At 47.8% G+C, this 18793-nt stretch overlaps 2 protein-coding genes across 3 annotated transcripts in view; both read left to right on the forward strand.

Moving 5' to 3' along the window:
• Positions 1–18793, forward strand: part of LOC119465824 (uncharacterized) — a 40914-nt gene that overhangs the window by 18544 nt on the left and 3577 nt on the right. The window contains exons 10-14 of the mRNA XM_037726298.2: positions 508–665; positions 12407–12619; positions 14197–14345; positions 17127–17268; positions 17831–17910. Of these exons, the coding sequence (XP_037582226.2) occupies positions 508–665; positions 12407–12619; positions 14197–14345; positions 17127–17268; positions 17831–17910 (742 nt within the window). The remainder of the gene's footprint in view (positions 1–507; positions 666–12406; positions 12620–14196; positions 14346–17126; positions 17269–17830; positions 17911–18793) is intronic.
• LOC119465825 (NEDD8-conjugating enzyme Ubc12-like) lies at positions 3770–8626 on the forward strand. Of its 2 annotated transcripts, none has more exons than XM_037726299.2 (2): positions 3770–3815; positions 3927–4485. In XM_037726299.2, the coding sequence occupies exon 2, from the start codon at positions 3993–3995 to the stop codon at positions 4449–4451; it is 459 nt and encodes a 152-aa protein (XP_037582227.2). In that variant the 5' UTR covers positions 3770–3815; positions 3927–3992; the 3' UTR covers positions 4452–4485. The 2 variants fall into 2 exon arrangements, with proteins under 2 accessions (XP_037582227.2, XP_049513053.1); XM_049657096.1 differs by lacking the exon at positions 3770–3815 and adding an exon at positions 8222–8626 and having other exon boundaries at positions 3824–4082.

Here is an 18793-nt window from a genome sequence, read left to right on the forward strand (position 1 = left end):
AATGCTGCAGTAAGGTAACATTCGTAAATTCGTAACAAACGAATTTCCAGAAATACTTAACTGATATCCGAGGCTGATTGTAAGCTCAAACAAACGCGTGCACCTCGCGCGAGGCTGGGTGCTCCGTCGTCCGCCCTAACACCAGCAGTTACTCCAGCAGCTTAATTACTTCAGCCTTAAATTCCTTCACTACGCCTCACAGGACCATTCCCCACGTAGAAGACGCCATTTCATGCTAAATAGACCGCGCGAGTGCGAAAAAAATCCACCAGAAACTACCGCCGTCCGTATACCACCGCATACAACACGGGCATTCGCTCAAGCCAGCATGCCTACTGCCCATAGGTGGCGCCAATGCCTACGCAATGGCGGCGCCCATGAAAAAACGGTCTATACCGTGTGCCCCGCTAACTTTAGCCAAGCTCTTCAACTAAAATTAGAAAAAAAAAGTTTGGTTAACGTTAGCTGAGACACCTTATAGACGCGAACGCCGTGTATTGCCTGCAGCGCTGTTGCTATGCACGGTCGGCTCCACCCTGACGGACGAGGCCGTGTACCCGGTCAAGGAGAAACTCTGCGACCACTACGTCTTCACCCACGTGACCGTGTTGGGGTCCGAGCTGGGTACAAACTACGGCATCAGCGCCTACATGACGTTTCGCAAGGTACGCCGTCGCGCCTTGAGCAACGCTAGTAGTTTTAACAGCGAAGCTGTTTAAGCTGGAGGTAGTCCCGTGGTGTACGCCCAAAATGTGGGTCGATCAGAGGTGTGCAGAAAGGGCGCAATGGTACACGTTCCATGGCGCAATGGTGCAGTATGTGCGCAATGGCACATACTTCTGTGAACTAGCGAAGCTGTTTAAACTCTAGGATGGTCCGTCGAGTGTACGCCGCAAAACCTCCGCCTGGCGATGACGTGACCCTGCGTCGCCTAGCAACGCTTTGCCCCTGCTGCGCCGACCGCTATATATATATATATATATATATATATATATATATATATATATATATATATAATCATAAGAAGCCAACAAGCAATGACAGAAAGGAAAACATAGGGGAAATTACTTGTACCTACTAATTGAATTAAAGTAATGATAAATTAATGGAAATGAAAATTGATGAAAAAACAACTGTCCGCAGGTGGGGAACGATCCCACGTATTCGCTTTACGCGTGCGATGCTCTTAGCATTGAGCTACCGCGGAGGCGTTTTCCCATCCACTTTCTGGGGTATTTATGTTTTAGAACTAGAACTAACCCTGGGAGCGTTAGCCAGCGCCACCACTCATAAACCATGGCGGCGGATGTGGAACATCCTTTCTGCCGCAGGTGTCACGAGCACGTGATCTTTTTGGGGGATGGCAACTGGTCAATAAACCCACATATGCTATACCTGAAGGCATAAGTGTTGCCGGATTCGGCAACATTGATCTATTGAAACTGAAACACGTGAGCTGGGATCCCAAGACAACCCGAAGATGCCCGAAGTTTGCAAAATCGAACACCCGGACAGCTCGCCGCGGGATAAACGTAAATATGCGACCAGCATGGTAGCGGCTGCGGTGTGGCCGACGCACGCTCGTCGTAGTCGGTCCATTTATGCTTTGCCAGCTTGAAAATATACCGCTGCATTCGGGAATACGATCACTTTTGCGAGATTTCACGCGACTGGGCGTGTTTCACTTTGCACAGCGTAACAAACGGCCTGCGACGCGTCCGATGCCAAGACCCAAAATCGCACGTAAATAATGGCGAAAGCGTTCGCTCGAGGATGCCTCGAGGAGGTCGGCCACCGGCGACATTTGAAGTCATTTGACAAGACACGAAAAAGCGGGTGCGTCTTATACGCGTAAAATTTCGTGCCGATCGACATGCTTGAATTCTATTTCAGAAAGTATGTTTCGGTTGATGGTCCTCCTCTCAATTCTGCTCCTGTGCTGAAGGAGCTGGGGCTGCGGCTGGCGCATGAAAAAGCTCGCCGCCTGTGACCAGCGAAAAGCTTTACACGAAAAATAGTATTGGTCGATCATGAGAGCAATACTTAAGCTAATGTACGTGTGGCCATTACTCATCTCGACCAGTGAGTTCCTTAATAAACACCCCCCCCCCCCTCCTTTAACTTCAGCGGCCTATTTGATATAGTTAGAACGCATCGGTTTCGAGCTGCCACCCAAGCATACGACGGAGAGACGGAGCGAACACGGGCTAGCTGCGACGCCTTCGCTAACTGCAGAAAAAAAGATATCGTCGCACATACGTGAGCGATATGAAAAGGGATGCCATCAGAGAAAGATGAACCGAAAAGCCACCGCAATGTGTGGGAATGAGCGTCTACAACTTCGCGGACAACTTGCGCGGAACACGATGAAGAAACCATGCAAGCATGATCGAGAGCGCAGCGCGCTGTTCACGGCCGGGAAGAAGCATTCACGGGACACAAACAAAAGAAAGTTTCGAATGGTTCGCCGCCACTCGTATGGCACCGCATCGCAAGTCGGAACGGCGCGTTAGAACCTTAGTAAGCTAACGCTAGAAGTAACGCAATCAGCGATCCACGCAGAGCGCTGACGTCGGGAATCGCGCCGACGAGTACGCGAGACGAAGTCGAAAACCACGTCAGCCGGGGCGGCGCGCGCTAGCGTTCGACGCAAGCCAGTTGGCTAAGCGAGGTAAAAGTCCTCAAGCGCCCGCGCTGAAATCCGTCAAGTCCCCACAAAGATGGCGGCGAGCACTCATCGCCTCTTTTTGTCGTCTGCTAGCCAGAGAATATCCAGACCAAAATCGTCGTCCTGGCTGGTTCTGGCAGCCTGCAGGTAGCCAGAACCGTCTAAATTAAGCAAAAAAATATCTAGGGACTGTAGAACCGTCCAGCCCGAGTAAAACGAACGCACGGCGGAAGTTCGTCACGGCTGAGCAACCCGAGATATCCCGAGAGAAACGAAGGCGCTCTGGCTAGCTCTGGCCCTATAGAGTTATGGCGCTGGCAGCCCACGGGTAGCCAGAAGTGCAAAATCGAAGAAGTCCGTTGTTACGAGTCACCGGAAGTGTGTTCTGCCGACGCGCGTCAAAACAAAGCCTACGAAACTTCTGTAGCAGTTTTAGTGAAGTAGACGCGCTCCTGTGTTTTTCCGTGGCACGTTGAAGAGACGACGAAGACCCGCGCCGTGATTGCTTGAGTGTATCTGTTGCTGGCCGACGCTCATACTCACAGACCCAAAACACAACTTTCAAGATTACACACCACACTCCAAAGTCAGCTTTTCTCGCGATCAAAAGCTGCTGCGAGAAAGACACCGGCGGAAAAATCTTGTCGCACTTTTCAGAGACCGAGAGCAGCAGCGAAAGCTTTAGGAGCGTGGTTGTTGACATTTGGAGCAATTTGGAGTACCCGTCCCAGTGCTCCTTCGCGAAAAACAGCACGTGACTTCCGCCACACTTTCTCCAATACGTACGTGCTGACCGGGGCCTCTCCTGGGTTCTTCCTTCATGTAATATGAAACCTTTATTTTTTTTTTCGTCGGTCAGAATGAGATGAGCAAAGAAGCGGCTTCCAAAAAAGAAATCGTCTGCTACCCCCGCAGCCGACGAAGCACCCTTTATTATGACAAGAGTGTGAGCAACTTTCGTCGTCTGCTATACTGCTATATTGTGGCAGGACGACATCATCGCGACGGCGTTTGCCGCTCCCTTCAATGCACTGATTCTTACCCTGTTTAGGTGGCGCTACCATAGACGGCGGCCTTTTCGCGCTCATCCGGCAGGCTGTGCCGTGGTAGACGCTGGAAGACGGGACGCTGCGAACGTCAATCTCGGGTGTCAGCCCCACTGTTCGATCCGCGTCGAACGAAGCTGCCCGATTATTATACCGTCACGCGTTGGAACCGAACAAGCGTCACGATGTTCAACCTCTTCTCCCTGAAGCAGCAGAAGCAGCAGCAGCAGCAACAAGAAGTGGGGCGAAGGGTGAATGGGCGTCCCTCGGCCGCTCTGATGCGCGTCACGAAAGACATCGGCGAACTCGACCTTCCGAAGACGTGTCAGACGGTGTTCCCAAACCCCGACGACTTGACCAACTTCAAGGTGATAATCTGCCCCGACGAGGGCTTCTACCAGAACGGTCGATTCGTGTTCAGCTTCGTCGTCGGGCCCAACTACCCTCACGAGCCACCCAAGGTGAAATGCGAGACCCGGGTGTTCCACCCGAACATCGACCTCGAGGGCAACGTGTGCCTCAACATTCTGCGCGAGGACTGGAAACCCGTGCTTACGGTGGGAGCGATCGTGTTGGGCCTGCAGTTCCTCTTGCTGGAGCCCAACACCCAGGACCCGTTGAACAAGGAGGCCGCCGAGGTGCTGCTGCAGAACCGGCAGCTGTTCCGCCAGTACGTCAAAGATGCCATGTGCGGGGGGCGCGTCGGCAACGCACGCTTCGAGCGTTGTCTCAAGTAGCTGCTTGCGCCGTCCCGCTAGTGCACGTGAATAAAGTGCGAAATTTGGGCCGCTGTTGGCCGCTGCGGATACACATGGCGTTGGCGTGCTTCACTTTCTTCTAGATTGAAAACTCATGTCCTCGCGTGGCTAGTTCCGTGCCAGCAATGACGCTGGTCACTGTACTTTCAATACAACGGAACCAGGCGTCGCATCGCCAATCTCACGTTGGGTTAGGTGACTATTTGTCAGCGTCCCGTTTCAAAGGGGATGTCAATAAATCATGATCATCATAATCAACTATGTATAGCGTACGTGATCAGATCAAGCAGGCTAGGTGAATATTTGTCACCACCCCGTTTAAAAGTGGATGCCGAAAGACCATCATCCTCATCCGTTAACTGCGAAATAAGCACGCTTTTATGCTAGTCGAAATCCGTACAATGGCGCGTGTGCGTTACTACGCTGAACAAGACGTCGGTGATCCACGTGAAACAAGGTCCTCGTCGAGTGATTTTTGGGCTTGCTTGTGATGCAGTACGGATTGTGCCGGCTTAGAAATAGCAAGAAACGGAACCCGGTTAGAGTGTGAAGTTAAGAGGCAGGAAACATACCAAGCTCAGAGAACAGGTGCGTCAACACTGCACTGATTGTCCTGTCTGCTAAATAACTAGTATTTCTATATAGCCACACACGTATGGGATAAGATTGGGAAAGCACTTATCGTTAACCTGAGAATGCGCTGAATTACATGTCGAAGATGTTGCAGAAGCTTGGTGCTGTTGTTACTTGATGTGAGCAGGGAACCTATTTGTCTTGCATAAGGGTGGCGAGTGCTTCGAAATAAACTATTGAGATTTGGCACCAAGTCTGTCCAGTTCCTTCTTCGTGTCTTCGTGCTCACGGCGCTTCATTTAGTCTACATTCGTGTTGAGTATGGTGACGGTCAGTGTTCCGGAGTGGTAATTGGAATGACTCCGGAATCATTCCACATTTTCGCGACCCCGGAATGGAATGGAATTATGTGTTTTTTCGAAAATAGAACGCTCTTTCGTCTACGCGCTGTTTTTTGTCAAAATATGCCGAAGAACCAACCAGCCCACGTTCAAACATTAGTAAGTCAGAGCCTCGAATTTAACAATAAAGCAGCATTTTTTTTTAAATGGCATGGCCGACTACAAGTATACGGTACATCTAGAAGTGGCGCGCCACCGCGCTGGCGTCTGTTGGCGGCTAGAGAAGCCCAACGGTTGATTTAGCCGTTCGCTCGTACTGTGAATCCTAGACAATGCTTCGAAGCATCCCCCTCGGCTTTCTGTGCCACCAACCCCAATAAAAAGCGCTTCCATAACGCACTGCCACACTGGCTCCTGCGCCCAGCGGCCCACGCACGCAGTAAGTCCGCCAACATGGCAGATTAGAAACAATCTTTTGAAATTACCCGTGAAGAAAACAAACAAGCTGCACGCTGCAAGCTTTGCTCCGAAACTATACGTGCTGTAGTCGGAGTTTCATCTAATTTGATTCGGCACCTAAAAAGAAAGCACGAACATGAGTACACGCAACAAGAGAAAGAGCTGGCAAGCCAGCCGAAGATAACATCGGCCTTCCTCGCTGGGTGCAGCTCTGTGCTTGTTCATCGAAAGGGTGCTCTTGACGACGCCATATTATAAGGTCTACATGAACACTACTTTTTTCAGCATAAAAATACGCTATGTGGTCATTTTAGCATTAACACATTTAAGCTTAAACAATATTAAAACATCGCAAGCTGTTAAAACATGCTGACCATGCAAATACTATAGGTAGCGGGAGAACTGCCCCTATGGAAATAGTAGGGTGGTTGTACTGTACCAGGTATGTCACCAAGCTACTTTCCCTCGACCTTGGTAACGTGTTTTGCGTATTTTTGCAGTTATTAACGCGTCTGATGACATCAGCTTTATGGTGCGTTCATCGGCAGCTCGATAAAACTATCAAGATGTCTTTCCTACGTTGAGGAATTGCAGGAATGGAATTGAACTGTCTGGCCATTCCCGGACTGGGAATGGGGTAAGTTTTTTTCATTCCGAGAAATTGAAAGAAATGGAATTGCGGCAAGTTCAAATTCCCCGGAATGGAACTGGAATGGAATGGGGGCGCCCATTTCGCAACACTGGTGGCGGTAAAGCGTGCCTTCGTCGTACACTAGCTCTTAACAACGGCTCCCTCGAGCAATTAAAACTGATCTCGAAAGCCGTGCTTTTCCGTACTGCGGGGGAGCCGTAATCGACCACCGACGTCATGACCACCATTTTTTTTACGTGGTGGTCACTATCAGCCACTACTGGCTGGTAAAGTAAAGCAGGTTCATTGCAATACGTTGGCCAGAGTCTTTCTGGAAAATTGCAGCCTATTAGTGTTTGTTAGATATTGTAACAGCTTTCGTTAAAATATCTTTTGTTAAATTGTAACACTGAGCATTGCGTCTTTTGGGAGAGAACTTGGGTTCTCGGGCGGGGGGGGGGGGGGGGGGCAGTCGCCATGTTAGGCTTTTCTGCCTTTTCGCCGGTCCCCTAGGTAACTATGTGTATACATATACGTATATGTATGTATATATTTTATTGGTTGCCTGAAATAGACTTCAAACTGTTGTTTTGGCGAATTGCTGACATTGCTTCACAAGGGACGTGACGTCAGCTCCTATAGTGGGCCACCAGTAACAAACCATCTCCAGTTTTGATATGCCGAAATGGCCTTCATTCTAGGAGTCGTAGGACTTTCTTCGGCAAGAGGCAAGTGCGACAACTGGAACAGCGTAGAGGAGTAATTCGTTATCCGGAGTGAGCTGGTGCCGATGTTAGTGGAAAGGCTTTAGGTCCTGTGTGTTCGCACGCACCGGCGCGCCGCGCATCTCGGGGACCACGCTGGACTTGGCGGCCGCGCCGCTAGACGGCGCAAGGTGCCGAGGGACGAGCCGGGCTGCAGTGCACCCCTCACACGGGGTGCGTTTCGACAGTGACAATCCGGTTTGCCGCTACATCGCTTCACCGCTACTCGCAATAGCGTCGACATTCACTGCGAGATTACTTCTGCCAGATCTGCCAGATTTTTTAATATTTTGTTTATTTTTTGTGTGTGTCAGTACAGATATGGTGCACCGGTATCAGCATGACCCCGCATTGCTTTTGATTGCACTTCCACAGCGGGATCATCTCGGCGCAAGCTTTGCGTCAACACCACACTATACGAAGAACGGTGACGGTCCTATCACATTCAAAACACAAAATGGCAGGCATTTTTTGTATCACGCTGGAATTCACGACGTGCCACCGCAAACGCTACTTCAATTCTGTGTACGCGTAACATTTTCTTTTTTCTTTTCTCTTTGTTGCTTCTATTTTTCGCCACCACCCGATCGCATACCACCCGATCGTGTTCTCTGCGCAAGCTCTCGTGACGGTGGCACATCGAGCATATATAACGCCGTACGGCGCTTGTGTGCGAAGTAAGCAAGCTGGGAACACCAGTCTAGGCCAAGTGTCAGCCCACGGCTCTATCCACTTCGAGCGACGCTCACCTCAACACAACTGCTGCCCATCGGAACCGAACAGGCCGTCGCGATGTTCAACCTCAACACCATGAAACGGAAGCGGAAGCACCAGCAGCATCAAGAAGAAGAAATGAGGCGAACGGCTACGGGGCGTCCCTCGTCCGCTATGATTCGTGTCACGAAAGACATCGGCGAGCTCGACCTTCCGAAGACGTGTCAGACGGTGTTCCCAAGCCCGGACGACTTGACCAACTTCAAGGTGATCATCTGCCCCGACGAGGGCTTCTACCAGAACGGTCGATTCGTGTTCAGCGTCCTCGTCGGGCCAAACTACCCGCACGAACCACCCAGGGTGAAGTGCGAGACCCGGGTGTTCCACCCGAACATCGACCTCGAGGGCAACGTGTGCCTCAACATCCTGCGCGAGGACTGGAAGCCCGTGCTGTCGCTGGGCACGATCGTGTTGGGCCTGCAGTTCCTCTTGCTGGAGCCCAACACCGAGGACCCACTGAACAAGGAGGCCGCCGAGGTACTGCTTCACAACCGGCAGCTGTTCCAGCAGTACGTCGAAGACTCCATGTGCGGCAAGCGGGTCGGCAGCGCGCACTACGAGCATTGTCTCTCGTAACGGCTCCCTCCCTCTAGGCCGATGTCAATAAAGTGCAACTTCGGCTTGTGCCCCGTTGCAGACACGCATGGGCGTTGGCCGTTGCTTCTTCTGCAGCGACAGTTCGTGTCCTTGGACGCGCGGGAGAGAATCGAGGCCTATAAATGCGTAAGGCTCGGACTATTTGCGTGAGCGCACCAAGTTGAGTGTAGTTTTTACGAACTCTTTGTTCTCCAGTCAATTTTTGCTTTCGCCATCCGCTAGGCGCCATCGCAAGAGCGACATCATCACGAGATAGCACTAAACATGTCGGCCAACGATTCTCGGTTCTTGTCTTTGCCTCGCGCCGCATCATAGCTAAACAAACACAGGTATCGAGAGAGGAAGCGCTCTAAGATTGGCAAGTAACGGAAGTGCGAGCTATATATATATATATATATATATATATATATATATATATATATATATATGTATATATATATATGTATATGTACACATTCGGAGTCACCCGTTTTGCTATAGTCAGAACCCTGCTTAATCAATATGCTTTAGCCGAAGCCCACAAAGCTTCGTAATAAGCTCATTGTATGTGGCTTGTTTCTTATATATGAACACATCAAAAACACGTAGCCGAGTACTGCACAAAATACTCAAGTTCTTTCATAGTAAACTTGGGCACAAAACAAATTAATAAGAAAAAGCATGAACGGCAGTTCTCTGGAGTTTCATTAACGCAGATAAAGGGGATATAGCGTTCTGCTGGTGAGCACAAGGTCGTGGGATTTTGTCCCGGCAGACGGGGCGGCATTCTTACGGAGGCAGAATGTCAAAACCTCCTGTGTACCGTATTTTGAGCGCACGTTAGAGAACTACCGGTTATCGAAATCCAGAAGTCCGGGGATACGTCCCGCTATATACAGGATGTCCCACGTGTAACTATAGCCAAACTTTAACAATGTGCAAATGCCACGTAGCTGGACAGAACCAAGATAATGTGGTTTGCCGTCGCTTAGAGACACCCAGATTATTTTTTGCATTCCGCCTAAATACGTAGTCTTACTTAATTAATCAACTTCTCAAATATTATAATTAGATGAAAAGTGTCAATTTGAAAATCGTAGGGCAGCATGAGAAACTCGAGGTACAGCTTTCTGTTGCTCAATACCTGCTACATAAAAGTGTTTTTCCGAGCGTGGAAGAAGCTCACGAATACACGCAAATTTGTGACTCGAGCGGCCAGTCGCGCGGCAAATTTGCGTGTATTCGGGGGCTTGCCTTGATTCTGTCCAGCTACGAGGCACTTGCATATATTTAATGTTTGGCTACACTCTAAAAAAAAGTTTACATCCTTTGGATTGTATCGTGTGCCCAAACAATAATCGTCATCTGCCTTGCTTGCGTTTCCTTTCTTGAAAACTCAGCGCTCGCTACTTTCCTGCCGAGAATGCTATGTCACTCTGATAACGCGCAAGCCTTTCGTGACTATAGGAAGTACCGGGCTAGCAGCGTTAAAGAAAGGAAATGTGGTCAAGACAGATAATTATTGTTTGGGGACAAGAGACGCCCCAAAGGGTGTAAACTTTTTTTAGAGTGTAAAGTTACTCGGGACACCCTGTATATTCCGCAACGACACCGTGTGCCCGACACGAAATGCAACGACACCGTGTGCCCTGCATTTGGCGCACGTTAAGGAACCCCAGTTGGTCAAAGTTATTCCGGAGTCCCCCATTACAACTTGCCTCATAATAGTATACCGTGGTTTCGGCCGCAAAACCCCTAAATTTGATTTCTATTTACCTTATAATTTCCACACTTCAGTTGAAAACAACGGATAATTTCCCCTATGCTTTCCTTGGCTTCATTACCTGTTGTTGGCTTGGCATTGTAATGGCTACGACATCATGACGACACTGGCATCACGTACGACGCTGGAATGATGGTGACGTCGTTGGAACGACGTTTGTATGACGACGCGGCAATGATGAAAATAGCTTGACGAAGCAGGTAATTCGACCATGTTACGACCATGACGTCATCACGACGGCTGTATGACGACGCATTGACGGCGATCACATGACGGAGTTGGAATAACGATGACGACATGATGACGGCGGTATGAGAACGACGGTATAGACGACTGTGGAATAGCGACGAGTGCATGGCCGCGATGACGTGACTACGATCGAATGGTGACTACGAAAGGACGTATTGGAATGGTGACGAATGCGTGACGTCGGCGCCATGGTGACGACGTCACGACAGTGCGGTGACGACGGCTGCAGAGTGAAGACGGCGGAACAATGGCACCGGCATGACACACGAAGGAGTGATTACGATGAAATGAAGTAGATGAAAAGATGACATGATGACGGCGGCGCGTTTTTATTAAAGCTTACGTGTACACGCTTACACTCCAACAAGTTTGCCTGTGCGTGCGTTACACCGTGGATGTTTATTGAATCAGTATATAAGCGAATGCTTAGTGCAAGTTATGCGGCATATAAAGCTACGAACTCTACTTCGTGTAGTTATCTAATACAATATGCTATCGCAATCGATGCTTCGCCTATCGAGCAAAACCGTGATATCTTTTTTTTTATCGGTACTGCTATATTTTATGAAGATTCAGCAACTTGTCCTGCGTTTTAAACTACTACTAAGTGGTTCGTAATGAGAAAGGGAAGGTTGGCGCTATCTTCTGCAGCCCGTGTGGGAGCACGGCTCAGCACCAATTTTAAACTGAGAAGCAGAACTGTTTACATGCCGCCTTTCCACTACCTTTTACTAGGCATGAGAAGTGTGACGTAGCTTGAGCGCATTCGGCTGACGACTATGCGCGTACATGGTGATGATATTTAAGTTCCATGAAATTAAAAAAATAGCCTGTTGCAGATAACATAATTCTAGTCCTTGAACTGGATTATTCAGAGTGGCGGACATTACTTGCACGAGAAATCTAAACACAATCAAGTAAATAACAAATATCCGCTAATTATCTTTTTAATGAACTACTTTACGGCACATATTGCAATTTACGAATTGTAGCCCGTGAGTTTGCAAGGCGTATCGATTTGGAATGAATTTCCAGAATGACGCCAGTTCGGAGATATGCGCCGTGAAATGTGCCGTAAAAATGCTCTGTCGTACCACTTACTTAAAAAAAAAAAAAAAAAAAAAAACGCTCATTTATGCATTGAAGCACAAAGGTAACTGGAACGCCCATGTATTTCGTTCCACACTTTGGCAAATAGTATCTCGCTGTTCAATAGTAATGAGCTGTTCAGTCAATCTATTTATGAATGAGTCAGTCAGTCAGTAAATGAGTTGTTCAGTCAATCGCTCGACCAACCACACAGCCAGTTAATAAATCAACTAGTCAAATAATCAGTGAATGAATCAGTAACCTAGCCAATCAGAGAATAATTCGTTCCATCAACAGATCAAGTAGTCAGTCTGTCAGTGAATCAGTTAAGAAATCAATCGATCAATAATAATTCATTCAGTCAGTGAATTAACCAAATAAGGAACCACTTATTATTAATTAGGCAATCCGTCAGTCAGTTAGTGATTCAACCAAGCAATCAGTCTGAACTAGGCAATCAATCATTCAGTCAGCGAACCAATCAATCATTTAATATGTTAATAAATCAATGGGTCAATTAACCGTCCTATTAAACGGCAAACATTAAGCAGTAAGTCCACCAGTCGGTCAATCAACAAATCAGTCTGAATCAGGACAATCAGTCAGTCAATCATCAGTCTGAATCAGTTAGGCAACCAGTCATTGTCAATCAATCAATCAATCAATCAATTAATCAATCGTCTTGCTTGGCACAGATGGCGCAAGAGAACGAGTTCCGCGGAGGCGTCCGTTTCGGAGTCAGCCTGTCGCCGGCGTACGTGGAGTCTCAGTCCGAGTACCGGCCCGCCTTCGGGGGCATGATGCAGCGGCTCGCCGACGAGTACGCCGTCGACTCCTTCGGGGTGCTCGGGGCCAAAGTGTCGCACATGGGGCTCAGGCCGGGTCTGCCCGCCACCAACTGGATCGCGGTGAGGCGACGACCACTTTGCATATACTCAACTCTCGATACTATGCCTTGCGAAATGCAAATACGCCCGTGTGCTTGCGTCGTAGTGCACGTTAAAGAACCCCAGGTGGTCAAAATTAATCCGGAGCCCTCCACTACGACGTGCCTCATAATCAGAACTGGTTTTGGCGCGTAAAACTCCCGAAAGAAGAAGAAAACTCTAGGTAACAATTCTATGGTAATCCATAGAAGACGCCAAAACAAAAGTCGGGTGATGAAGCCGCCTTGAAGTTCCCGCATCAACTCGCCATGAGGTCATGAACTTTGTCAGCGTCTGATAGGATTAAGTTTTGATCGGTACAGATGGACTCTGTTGTATTCCAAAATAGCCAAAGACTGAATTAGCAAGTTTCAATAGCTTTTATTAGGCCACAGTGGCCCAAATACGAAAATATGCTTTAAAATCTGTGAGGTCACACTGACGTATCGGCGTTGGCGGTTTCGGCGCGAAATTCAAAATAATAAACGGTGCACTTGCATTTCCTCGTCAATAATTAACCCATTACTGTGAAATTAACGGCAACAGTTAAGTTTATCTGTCAGAATACTGTCAGAGAATACTTTATCTGACAAAAGTGATTGAGTGTTTCTCTTTAGTAACCCGTTAAATCACACGGTTAGTTGCTGAAAGCAGCATCTTCATATAGGTGAACAAAGTAAACGTCCGGTCATGTTTGTTACGGTAAACACTATTTTTATTTACCTAAACACAGCGATTGAGACGTAACGCGTTGTTATGGGTTGGCCATGTCGATGCTGTTTCAAGGCTCTGCGTGTCATTTCACGATATTCGGAATCAACTCCACGAGCGCTTTTCGTTGCCTGTGACGACACAGCAGTATGAAACGAGTTAATGACAATTTCCTCGAACGCTGGCCGCGTAAGTATGATTTAACCACTTCCATGCACTTCCGCAGGCTTCATACTACATATTCGGGATGAATATTTGAGGCAATCGTTTCCGAGTTAACTTTGAAAAGGAATCAAGGCGGACGTGCAATTTCATGTATATGAGGTGTCCGAGGAGGATATTGCTCGCCAAACTTGAAGTTCGCTTCTCCCACATTTCTGGAATTTCCGAACTACGAGTATATGTGTGAATCTCAAAAAAAAAAAAAAAAAAACTTGGGAGACGCTTAAGCTCCGCCTTTAAGAGTGGAACGCGATATGATTAAAGGGTCTCTGACTGCTTCTCACGCTTCCCAGCAACTGAAGCTTAAGCAACCGTAATCTTGACCCGGAAACGCTTGCAACGAATGCTATGCACGAAGGCAAGCTTTGTTTTTTTTCCCGCACTGGCCGGCGCCGCCGCTGCCCTGGATGCGCGGAAGTGAGCGCCATCTGGTGGTGCTGCAAGGAAACGAGCAGCGCACGCGGCGTGCGCCGCTCTGTGATTGGTAGAAACACGCCGCGCGCCGCGCTGTGATTGATAGACAATTTCCCTCACGGTTAACGCACGGTCAACGCCGGCGACGCCGTGCTTTCTGCGTAACGGGATCCTTAAGAGCTCCCTGTAATACGTCCGTGCCTTGGGTGCAGGGCATGTCGAAGAGCATGGACCGCCTTCCCGCCAGGAACCACCTGTTCGTGGGGCTGGTGCTGGAGGCGCACTACCCATCCCTCCGCCTCGACAGCGTCCGCCAGCAGACACTCGCCGAAACGCTCCGGTCGCAAACGGAGGCGCTCAGGCAAGTGCGCTGGACGCGACGTTGACGATCCTCGGCTGAGCGTGTGCGTTGACAGAGCAGCATGAAAACTATAACTACAGATGAATGAATGAATGAATGAATGAATGAATGAATGAATGAATGAATGAATGAATGAATGAATGAATGAATGAATGAATGAATGAACAGTGCTATAGTTTAGGTCAAGACCAAGACACTGCAGAGAGAAGCAGCTGAGCGTGTGCTTTGACAGAGCAGCATGATAACTATAACTACAGAATGAATGAAGATGAATGAATGAATGAACAGTGCTATATAACTGTTTCGGTCAAGACCAAGGTACTGCAGAGGGAAGCGCCAGATAGGAACCCGGATGCAGCATACGCTTCATACGTAACGCGTTTCCGCGGTGAGAATATCATGCGTCGCTGCATGTGCTTTTATGCTCATTGCATAAACGTCCACAATCGTCCCGAAATGGTTTCTGACGGAATTTTTTTTTCTTCGCTGCCGGGCCATGTCTGTTGAAATCAAGTGGTACAGCCTAGGTGCACGTGTTCGGTCAACGCAATTTTATTATGAAGCAATTCCACGTTTCGGAGCAGTGCTAGGACAAATTTTATTTATTTGCTGGTGCAGTGATCTCCGAACGTTTCCCATCGATTGCACACGTGTGCGAGTGCGCGTGAAAACCTGGTGGCTGGAGGACGCGGTAACTGCTGAGTGGTAGTGCTGTGCTAAAGCAACTCATTCATCCATTCATTTGTGCCACGGCAACATGTGTGTTGTTTTGAACGACCTTTGCGCCGGCGAACAGACTGCCGTAGAAAGTGCAGTAAAAATTGGCGCACTAAACTTTTTTTTTTTTTGTCCGTGACCTGTTGTGTTCTGTCACCGGTTTCTTTTTTTTTTTTTCGCAAATTCAAACACGGTACTACTCGAAAAAAGCTTTACCACAGCGTCGATGAGACGGTGTCATTTCGGTTCGGAATTACTGCGCTGGAACTAGCGTGGTAATTATACGGAATTTTTGTTGCTGCCGATGGGCCCATTAAACCTGAAAAAAAAAAACGCATATCCAGGAAGTGAATGATGATGAGTGGGCGAAACACCGGGGGATCAATCTCATCGATTGAGTTAAACTGTCTGCTCTACGAACCTGGGCGCAATGTTTAGGGCCTGTTTGCAGGCAGCAGTATCGTTGTAAAGGTGCACTTGGTGTTGCAATACACAGTAAGCCGATTTGCATCCTTAACGGTGCTTTTTGTCTAACTCATACTCTTACATAATTTACGCTTTTAATGGTGTAATTTATAGACCGATTTGCACCCTTAAAACGGCCTGCAGCGTTTATTGAGTCAACTTGGCACAACTACCCACAACACTTAGGAAATGTTCGGGCTAATTAGAATGCAAGAAAGCTATCAAAACTGAATGTGTTCTGCAAGAATCTGCCTGGTGCCTGGAAGAGGCTTCATCAAAGATAAATTCACACAAATGCTTGCATCATGCAGCTGAATATATCAGTGTTGTGATACCTTCTTCCTCTAGCTTCCACCGCATCGAGTTATTGATCGCTGTAGCAATTCCGCGTCCACTCCCGGGCTCTGTAGGTAGGGCCATAGAGTTTCCTACGAAATTTACCAGAGGAAACTGTTGGTATAGTGCCTATGAATGATGCAAGCGAAGTGGTTTAGTCAGCATGAGAATCATTAGAATGGTGGTGAGTACATCGATTCGGTCTAAACTTTGTCCTTCTGGCTTCGAACGGCTTTGTGACTTTCCAAATTAACCATTTTCGATACCGCGTTACAAGCAAAACAATTCGCAATTACTATGCATGTGCGCAATGCTTGCGTGTGTAGAAAACTATTTCCTTTTTAGTAAGATAACGCGTGAAAATAGAAAAGAGATTAACGTCACAACAACGTCTGACGCTACAAGCACGAAGATTAGACAAATCCAAAGCCAATTAAGTTGGCTCAACGATTTCAACACCAGGGCTCCCTCTCGTAATTTTAGAAAACTCTGTTTCAAGCCACCTCCCTATCCAGTGATTCGCTTGACGCGAGCGTCCAGATCATAGAATCAAATCGCGGCCGGCTGAACCGTGCCATAAACTGCGCTGTATTATATAGGTGCACTATATAACGACGTGGCGGACGCATTCCGCGGCACATGATAAAAGGTGCCAATGAACTCTGAAGTTTGCTAAAATTGCTTTCTAATTCGAATAGCCACTGTCAGACCAGTTGTCAGTCCGTACCTCGCATAGTTCACGAGGGAGACTGGGAAACGGAAACTACATGTTTCTCGCCTTTCCCCTGATTATACTTTATGCACAGAGTAACTTTCTCTTGGGCGAATTAGTGCTTACTGAACGAGATGATGTTGTAGCGCAAAAAAAAAACGAAAAGAAAGATTCATAGCGACAGCTAGAACAGATAGAGAACGTAGCGCCGTCTTTCTTTTTCTCCTGTCTGTCGCTGTGAATCTTTCTTTTCTATTTTTTTTTTTTGTGGTGCAATGTCATGTCGTTCAGCAAGCACCACTTCGGCCAAGAAAAAATTTCTCCTTTTTCTCCCGCACTGCTCCGCCGAGGCCCGAGCCAGCAAGCGCGAGCCAGCGTCACGAGCGGGTGAGGCGCTCTCGTGACGTGGCGCCGCGGGAAATGAGCAGTTTAGTTGCTACAGACGCCGCCGGATTTTTCGGGCCATTTGGCGCTTTCGCACCAAATTTCTCCCGACAAGCGAACATTGGGAGGCCGCGTTCTCACGAAGGTCTCTGCTGTGTGCCGTGCAGAGTGGACACGCTGGTGCTCATCACGCACCTGTGGGACGCGACGTCGCTGCAGAGCTCGGAATCGTGCCGCACGCAGCCGCCCTCGCTCTGGATGCGGGCAGCCACCCACGACGACACCAGCAAACCCACCATGCCAGACCTGGTGAGTTATACTTATATAACAGGTGCTGTTAGTGTCACAAAGTAAAACGAACGAACGAATCAACAATAGAACTTATGAAAGAATGAGAGAATGAACGAACGAAGGAATAATTAATTAATGATTAAAATGAACGAATGAGGGAAGGAATGAATCAATCAATCAATCAGTCAATGATGAACGAGCGAACGAATGAATGAGTGAACGAATCAATCAATCAATGATGAACGAGCGAACGAATGAATGAAAGAATTAATGAATGAATGAACGAATGAAAGAAAGAACGAATGAACGAATGAATGAATGAATGAATGAATGAATGAATGAATGAATGAATGAATCAACCAATCAATCAAGTAACGAACGTTAGAGAACCGAGCCCCCGGTCGGGCCGCAAGCTTTATCGTGTTTTGTCGGTTGCGTGTATTTCCTCAGGACCCCCGAAACACACGTATTGTTTAAATCAAACAGAACTGCACTCTCTCAACGCGCCCTACCGCGAGTCGTTGGCTTGCACGACATGCTGTATTTCCCCACGGATGCACGACAAACGCGTTCACTGCAGGAAACGTCTGCGCACATCCTGGGCTTCTTCAAGTCCAACGTCACCCGGACCTTTCTGTCCATGACCATGGCAGTACTGAGGTGGGTAACAATATGTAATTCGTTCGCGTATCTGAAAGCTTCCTTCCCAACGGATTCCTTCGGGCTATAAAAGGGTAGTTTGCGATATATTACTTCTAGCCTTAGATCACCAAAAGCTTCTAACGCGAAATAGTTTACCTTGCAAATACCTTTAAAATATATGTGATTAAATTATTATACATACGAAATTTCACTTAGATTTTTTTTCAGGTAGAATTAAACCACAAAAATGTATCTCGCCTTCTACCACCGAGATAAAGCCGTACCACGGAGCTTTCACAAGTTAAAAAGATTAAATAAATTATATGCATAAAATCCATTACGGTGGCTTGAAAGCTTTGGAGTGAAAGAATTAGTATAGCCAGTGGTGTACTTGCCAGCGTATTAGTGTAAATTACTAATAACAATGGTTAATTTTAACCCCCCCCCCCCCCTTCCGGAGGCCCGGGTTCGATTCCCACCCCGACCTAAATTTTCCTAATTTTATTTTGAAAGGCACTAATTTACTTTGTTTACAGGAACCTCCCTGAGAAGTTCGCCGTCAGTCCAAGCATTTCTTGACGTGTTTTTACTGTCTGAGCCGTCGGCCATTTTTGGTACCATATTTCGGTCACGCCGACTACGACGAATTTTCGCGTAAAGGGGGCATATAATGCTTTCGCGTTAAAAGACCACAGGACTAGACTGCCAGAAGCACCGGTGACAGACTACGACAAAATTCACAGGTTGTCATGTAGGCTTCTGCCGCGAAACCGAAAAGAAAGCTTGCATTACGCATTTTGTTTCTTCGCTGCTTCGACAACTTTTTTTTCGTTGTTTCACTTCTGATGACAATACTTTGTTCAGCAGACGGAGAACAGTAGCAAGACTTTCGCAGTCGTTT

This window comes from Dermacentor silvarum, chromosome 10, assembly GCF_013339745.2.
Source record: "Dermacentor silvarum isolate Dsil-2018 chromosome 10, BIME_Dsil_1.4, whole genome shotgun sequence".
Taxonomy (NCBI): domain Eukaryota; kingdom Metazoa; phylum Arthropoda; class Arachnida; order Ixodida; family Ixodidae; genus Dermacentor; species Dermacentor silvarum.

Coding starts and splice junctions, on each gene's coding strand:
- LOC119465825 (XM_049657096.1), top strand. CDS start 3,900: ATGTTCAACCTCTTCTCCCTGAAGCAGCAGAAGCAGCAGCAGCAGCAA. Junction 4,083..8,221: donor ACGACTTGACCAACTTCAAG/GTGATAATCTGC, acceptor ACCAACTTCAAG/GTGATCATCTGCCCCGACGA.